This window comes from Dendropsophus ebraccatus, chromosome 12 (genome assembly GCF_027789765.1).
Source record: "Dendropsophus ebraccatus isolate aDenEbr1 chromosome 12, aDenEbr1.pat, whole genome shotgun sequence".
NCBI lineage: Eukaryota > Metazoa > Chordata > Amphibia > Anura > Hylidae > Dendropsophus > Dendropsophus ebraccatus.
Window position 1 is genome coordinate 63,864,935 of NC_091465.1, and position 7,950 is coordinate 63,872,884.

At 41.6% G+C, this 7,950-nt stretch overlaps 1 protein-coding gene across 1 annotated transcript; it reads left to right on the forward strand.

Annotated features, from left to right (window-relative positions):
• The first annotated feature begins 579 nt into the window (after window positions 1–579).
• LOC138769097 (phospholipase A2 inhibitor and Ly6/PLAUR domain-containing protein-like) lies at window positions 580–7,950 on the forward strand. The gene is made up of 5 exons (XM_069947315.1): window positions 580–677; window positions 1,354–1,473; window positions 4,120–4,275; window positions 4,510–4,656; window positions 7,569–7,950. Exons 1-5 carry the CDS (start codon window positions 629–631, stop codon window positions 7,823–7,825), a joined length of 729 nt encoding a protein of 242 aa, XP_069803416.1. The 5' UTR covers window positions 580–628; the 3' UTR covers window positions 7,826–7,950.

Genomic DNA, 7,950 nt, shown 5'->3' on the forward strand with positions numbered 1-7,950 from the left:
AGAGGCAGCATTGCTCCTCCAGCCACAAGAGGGCCCCCCTCCCCAGAATACACATACATGACCTGGCGCAGTTATGCGGTGTTCCGTTCTCCCAGCTTCCCAGCACACCAGTGACATCATTCATGCACTGGGGATCTTGGAGAACCGGTCATGTTAGTGTGTGTGGGGGGTGGCGTACAGTCTTCTTGATATGGGGCCCTTTGAATCCTAGTTAAACCCCTTGGCAGGATTACATTAATTTACTATGGATTTACCAACCACCTCTGCTGGAAGTTTGTTCCAAGCATCTACTACTCTTTGAGTAAAATAATATTTTTTCATGTTGATTCTGATCTTTCCCCCAATTAAGCTCAGATTGTGCCCTCTTCTTCTTGTGTTACATTTCTTAACTTATGTCCTGTTCAAATTAAAATAATAGCCCAAATAACATTATTATTAGCATTACTATGGGTCAGTGATGTTCTAGGAATCTGTGTGTGGCTGGGCCTGTTCTGTCTGACAGACACCATATAATTGACGGGTGTGTAATAGCAGTAGCTTACTGACCTAGTTCTCTGCACTGGACTATAAGTACATATACTAGTCAGCAGACAACACAGAAACAACTGGCTGGAAATCAGAACTTGCCATGAAGAGGCTTTCCGTAATCCTCATCTGCTGCGCTCTCATCACCACAGGTAAGCACTGACCCGCTGTCTTCTCTGTGGCATATGGGGACACTGCATTATTGTGATTTATATTGTGTATAGATAGGTGGATCTACAGCGACATTTGCCCAATCTAATGAATTTTAGCTTATATTCAGTCTTAAAAAAATTTGTTCTGCTTTCAGATTCCACATTAATGTTATTCTGTGACATGGTCGCAGGATATTTTACTAATAGGTTTGCTCCCCAGAGGCACAAAAGTGATATCAATATTCAACTAGTGGCTAAAGAACCCCCCCTTACTCTGGCTTCATTTAATCGGTAGACAGTGCTACCTAGGTGGGGCTTCCCAGTGTTTGGGCCCATCTCCCAGCTGGGCAGAGGAGGCCCACTTGCCATGAAGTCCCGCCTAGGTGACTCTGTCCACCAATGAAATTAATCGATTTTAGAGCAGAAAGACACAGACAAGTTTTATACAGGTATATGTCATTCTAAGCTTGTGGATGAGTAAGGGGGGGAACAGTATCACTTTAAGGGATTTTCTAGTTTTATGTGAACAAAGATATTTCCTTCCGTAAATTTCTACTTACTGTGTATGAATTCTTCACTTACGTGTTGTTAGTGAATGGAAAGGAGCATTGTATCCATCCAGATGTTGAAGATTAGTCCTGATCATCCTCATGTACTTGTGGATTGTGTTTTTCAGTATCCTCCTTGACATGCGAGTCTTGCATAGCTAAAAATGCAGCTACATGTACTGGCTCTAATGTCACATGTGACCCATCGGTGACTTCATGTATCAGTAGCATGGTTGAAGTAACATATGGTAAGTGGCCGCCCTGGGGGAGGTATTATTAACATCTAGGTGAGTAATGGAGATTAAGTGCTGATCATGATGTTTTGGGGGGAGAAGCTATAATATTTGGGAGCTGATCAAGAGGATCTAGATGCTTAGTGCTTTGCCAATTACTGGTTCACGTGGTGTATATCCATCAGGAATTCAAGGCATGCCATGTGGATAAGTAATTCATATTTTAAAAAAAAAAACATAAAAAAAGGTGTAAATAATTGTGTGTATTCCCTGTATTACACACCATCTGCACACATAGTCCAACAGGGAATACAGGAGAAAATATGCCAAGGCAATATTGAGAATAGATGGGATAATAACGGTTCTGTATTTCACAACTGTGAGCCCACCTTAGTGATCCGAGGAGTTTGATCAGTGATGACTGTGACAAAGGCGGCTACTAAGTTTTTTTTTTGGGGGGGGGGGGGGGGGGAATCACTTTAATTACTTGATGGGGCTCATACCTAATATGGGTTGACAGCCTATTGGAGGACCCATGGTTGCCTAACCAAATGTCTTGTTATAAGGGTTTTCTTAAATATACTGTTTGTACAAAAGCTAATGTACTACCATATGGATATTTGTGCCGTTATATTATAGTTAAAAAAATATAATAATTTGAGATTTAATAAACCATAGAGCTCCGTCAACCAGCAGGTGGTGCTGTCAGTGTGCTAGCTGTACCATATACTGTTTGTACTACTTTATAGATTTTTATAGATTTAAAAAAAACATAGATTTCTGTCAACAAAAAAACAACACTATGGAATGTATTGTAATATTCAATATACAAATAAATATTATAATTATGATTATTATTATTATTATTATTATTATTATTATTATTGGAATAGATGCACTTCTAGTGATACAGCCAGCAGGTGGTGCTGTCAGTGTGCTGGTATAGTGATAGTGTATAACACTGACACATTGCTGGCAGTGATAGCAGCTGTCTGCCGACACAAGTCTCTAGATGTCTTGTTTTATTCTATATAAAATACCTTTTGGTATCATCATTTTCTAAGATATATAATGTTTTTAGAATATTTACTAGTAAAGAGTTCAAGCTACATCTAGGCTTATGGATGTTGTAAATATATTATATATTCTTACTTGACCCTCCCCGCCCTTCTAGACAGATAATAGATTTGTCACAAACCACACTGATCATTCTGGAGGACTTAACACAACTTGGTCACCCATTTGTTGGAAAGTAGGAGAAAAGTGCAGCTACCTAAATATGCTCCAGCACTACTAGCTGATCAATGGAGGGTTAACTCCCAGAGCCACAATAATTAATCTGGGGGAGCAGAAGATGCTTTCTGGTCACTGGAGCTGAAACTCCCCCCGAGATAAGGAGGGGTAGGGCTAAGTCAAATCACCCCCACACGCTATGTCCTTTAGTTATAGAATGTATAGAAGGATTCAGACGTCTTATGTTCCCTAGACAACCCTTTTGATGTGAATGTGGAAGTTCAGAGTTCTTCCATATTAAAAGACTACACCCCGTCTTCCTTACTCAAAGAATACTGACCAAGCATTCCACCATCCGTGGGGTGATATTGGCAGTGCCACTCTTATCCTTAGTTTGGGAGGTTTGCAGCTAGAGTTCTGTTGAAGTGAATGGAGCTGAATTCTAATACCACACACAACTTTGGGACAGGCTTTTTTTGCTTTTTTGTTGCCCTCTCTTTGGTGGACCTAGTCCAGTTAACCATCTGACTGCTGGGCTTTTTCGAGGCCAGAGCTATGGGCTAACAGCAAACAGCACACGTGTCTTTTACCCCCTACCTGCTCTAGGTCGCACTGTGCTGTGATCATCTCCCTTTCTCTCCGCCTGTTTGTCCTCTGGCAGTTTCTCTTGCTCTGAACTGGCCTCCTGGAGAATTGGGCTCCCTCTAGTGGCAGGCAGGGACCTATCCACCTGTATTTATAAGCTCAGCCCACAGGCTCTAGAGTCTTCTGGCATGTTCTCCTGAGGGTATATATAGCTTCCTCACCTCTTTGCTCAGTTATTGTTTGTCAGTCAGCAACCACGTCTATGCTCCCTGGTTATCCGCCACTTCCTAGTGATCTTCTAGCTAATTGCATCTCGGTCCATTCTCATTTCCAGCTCAGCTTCAGTCTGAACTACATCCTAACGTTGCATCCTGCACTTCTACCATAGAGAGAGAGTACCTAATCCCGGACTTCAGCACTCCTTCAGTTCTTCAGCCGAGGTCCCTCTCTAAGGGTAGCGACCTGGGAGTTTCCCGCAGCAAAGTCCATCCTGCTTTGCGGTGGGCTCTGGGGAAAACCGGCAGCTCTTTAGACTCTGCTCCTTGGGGAAGGAACGCCAGCACTCCTCAGTGATCCAGGGAATCCACCTCCTCGTGCCTGGACCATCCTTTACACACTGTGGACAGCCAGGCCTTTTCATTTAAAAATAAAATTAATCAACCCCTTTGATAGATTAGTTTAGTTGAGAGAGTTGAAAGCTATTACATTAGGACCCTGACGTTTCAAGATACACTCCTGAAAAAAATGGGTGTGGCTTCGGAACTCAGAGGTGAAAGATGTGTAAAATATTACTATTCTGATATACGATACTAAAATTTCTTTTATTATCTGTTTTATCTTCAGAAACAGTCAAAATAAATGAGCTTTACAAATCCTGCAGCTCTGCTAAGAATCAGGAGATTTGTAACAGCACCTATTCTATAACTTTAGAAGACTTTCATATGGAATCGAATACCTATTGCTGCAAATCAGATCATTGCAACCAGGATGTCCCTCAGAGTGAGTATGGTAAAAGGTTCACTAATGTCCACTCCTATGTTAGACATAGATATGTGTGTGTGTGTGTGTGTGTGTATATATATATATATATATATATATATATATATTATCCACATTACGTGGATTGATATTGGATATGTGGTTACCAGTATATATAGACACACCTACATATATACACCTGGATTTATCCATATAGATCTATAAATCATGCATTGATCATGTCTTTTCTTTTAGTCGCTCCAAGGAACTTGACCAAGAATGGGTTGCAATGCCCCTTCTGTGTGCAGTCTGGACTGAACGGATGTATCCCAAGAAATCACACACTGTGTACTGGTCTAGAAGACAGGTGCATAAAGTTTTCAGGATACCTGAGCACTGAAGGTAAAGTTTTGGATTATTTCAGGTCTCTTCCATGACTCACATATATAGAGCCGCTTTCAAAATGTTGCTGACTACCCTTGGAAGCAGATCAAAACTAGTTGACTCCTCCTGGACTTAACTGCTAAACTATAACAGTCACCTAAGCTCCCACAATGCACTACTCCCTGGTGACAGCAGGGAAGTCAGAATTTATCTTTATAAAGGAATGAATAGGAAAGTATCAAAAAACTCAACTCAGTAATCTGTGTTTTTCTGATACCAAACTCAAAATCCACTGCATAGACACAGAGATTAATGGAAAAAGACAAAGTAAATCTTTTGGGGTGCCTGTGATGGTCCTCCTTTCCTACTAAAGGCTCGAAGGTATGTGAATGTCTTTATCATTCAGAGCAATAGCAAATACAGTGCAGAGTCAGCAACATGAACAGTATAAAACACACTGTAAACATTATAAAATTGTGCAAGCAATAATATTACAAAGATACATAAAACAAAGTACTTGCTGGACATCACCCAATCACAGGCCCAGCAGGGATCTCAGTAATCACTGCATCTATACTGGGGATTTGAAGCTCTTTAAAGATATACAGTGGTGCCTTGGATTACGAGCATAATTCATTCTGGGGCCATGCTTGTAATCCAAAGCAAAATTTCCCAAATCAATGAAATACCGACAATTGGTTCCACACCCCAAAAATAATTATTTTTTATTTCTGAATAAATAAAATGTAGAACAGATGAAACAAACAATGAAAAACAGCTAGATATGTGATATTATAAGTAGAGATGAGCGGACCGTCGGACTTTTGGTCCGACGGCATCTGCGCTCAATCGTGATGCCTGTGATCCCGGGTGCATAGTTGCGATCCCGGGAATATGCGACCAGGATATTCCAGGGAATTCCAGATAGATTGCCTGGAATATCCTGGCCGCATATTCCCGGGATCGCAACTATGCACCCGGGATCACAGGCATCACGATCGAGTGAACTGCTTTCGGACCAAAAGTCCGAAAGGTTCGCTCATCTCTAATTATAAGTTACTGGACAGTATAGCAATCAGCATGTGGTGTATAATGTATAGTAAGTGCATAAACAGCAGCAGTTTGTAGATACAGAATTGAGATGCAGATCCCCATAATGCAGTAGGGTAGTACAACAGGCTAGAATCAGAAGCAGGGCTGCTGTCAGAGGTCTGTGGGGTCACATGACAGCATTGGGTAAGGGGTGTGTGTTCAGAATGGACTAGAGATGAGCGAACCGGGTTTGGGTTCGAGTCCATCTGAACCCGCACGTTCGGTATTTGATTAGCGGTGGCTGCTGAACTTGGATAAAGCTCTAAGGTTGTCTGGAAAACATGGATACAACCAATGACTATATCCATGTTTTCCACATAGCCTTAGGGCTTTATCCAAGTTCAGCAGCCACCGCTAAACAAATGCCGAAAGTTCGGATTCGGAAGGACTCGAGCATGCTCCAGGTTCGCTCATCTCTATCATGGACCAATCAGGAAGTGAGAATCACAGAACTGTGCAGGAGTACAGCAGTTTGAATGGCTGAGGGTAAGTGCAGGCACATTATAGCAGCAGAGTGTATAGCTGAGTGTGAGTGCAGGCATATTATAGAAGCAGTGTGTATAGCTAAGTGTAAGTACAGACACATTATAGCAAGAATGGAGAGGATGGGAAACACATAGAATGCAGGGAGCATGAAGGAATGAGCAGGGCAGATATAGGCACATAATGCAGCACTTTCTGTCTGGGGAGAAAGGAGTTACAGGTATGGAGAGATTACCTCCACAGATGACTTCCTGGGTAAGAGTACAGCGCTGTAGACCCCACTATGCAGACCATGCCTTTCCCCCCACTCCCCCCTCCCACCCAGTACAGGAAGCTCTTAAACCAAAGCAATGCTCTTACACCAAGTTACAATTTTGAAAAACTGCGAGCTGTTCTTGCTAAATTCTCTTAATCCAGGTTACTCTTAAACCAAGGCACTACTATACCTTGAAATTAACCAGTACAGAATTCTGGACCCATAAATATTTGGTAATTTCTTAAAGGGGTTGGCCACTTTATAGAAAAATTGTTCAGTGTATAGTATTAGTAAGTGTATTCACATTACTTACTGACAGCAGCTCCCTGTGTACCTCATAGAGCTAAATCAGACTCCCTTCCTCCAGGCTGGGCTGCTCTGCGGTGAGTCTGTCCATAAGATGGCTAACATGTAGGAGCATGTGGCCATGCCCCGCCCCCATGTGTCCTCCATAAGCATATAGAGGCTCAGTGGTGGAAACTCGGGGGCGGGGCATGGTCACATGCTCCTCCTTTGGCCATCTCTTGGACAGACTCACCACAGAGCAGGGCAGCCCAGCCTGGAGGAGATGAGTCTGATTTAGCTCTATGGGGTACACAGGGAGCTGCTGTCAGTAAGTAATCTGACTACACTTATTAATACTGTACACTGAGCAATTTTACTATAAAGTAGCCAACCACTTTAAATTGCAATCAAATAATTTTTTTTAGAGGCAGAAATTCACTGATAATACTAATAACTATTTTTAGCACTCACTTATTACCCACAAAAGTCCTGTCTGGCCTTACAGCTATAGTGCATACACCCGGGCAATAACACCTACTGGCAGGTTCCTAATTTTGTAAATTAAAACATCAAAGAGATAATACATATATAAATAAATAAATAAATATATATATATATATATATATATATATATATATATATATATATATATAATGTAGGTAACCTGCGATATATAAAGAAACACTTTAGTCTATAGTATGTTTCTAGTATCACAGCCCTACTCACTTGCAGTAGCTCACAAAATTGATTCTTTTACTAGGTATACTGAAGTGTGTTTACATTTTGGTGTGTTTTTTTTTTTTTTTTTCTCTAGACACACCACAGGAGATTTCCTATAAAGGTTGTGCCACTCACAGTGCCTGTCTGGTTACCCCAGAGTTGTCACCGGATGCAAAAAGTGGAGTTGGGATTAGCTGTACTAAACCTGTCAAGAGCGATAGTGAAGAGAGCAAGCAAAACTCTACAGTTCTGCCTACACCTGAGACATCCTATTCAATCAATGGGACAGGCAGTACTTCAAGCTGGGTCCGCGGTACGGACTCCACTAGAAATTCTACCCAAAGTCCGTAGTGTGATCTGACCCTAAAACAGCCGCAGGGGAAAAGGCCTAATAATGCAAAATGACCAATCTAAATGTAATGCAAAACTATTGGGGAGATTTATGTGATCAATAAAGATAACTGCTTTATCCAGCT

Excerpts from the sequence above, each read along its gene's own strand:
- LOC138769097 (XM_069947315.1), top strand. The coding sequence starts at position 629 with ATGAAGAGGCTTTCCGTAATCCTCATCTGCTGCGCTCTCATCACCACA. Across the intron at positions 678-1,353 it reads CTGCGCTCTCATCACCACAG|TATCCTCCTTGACATGCGAG; the intron begins GTAAGCACTGAC and ends TGTGTTTTTCAG. Across the intron at positions 4,657-7,568 it reads AGGATACCTGAGCACTGAAG|ACACACCACAGGAGATTTCC; the intron begins GTAAAGTTTTGG and ends TTTTTTCTCTAG.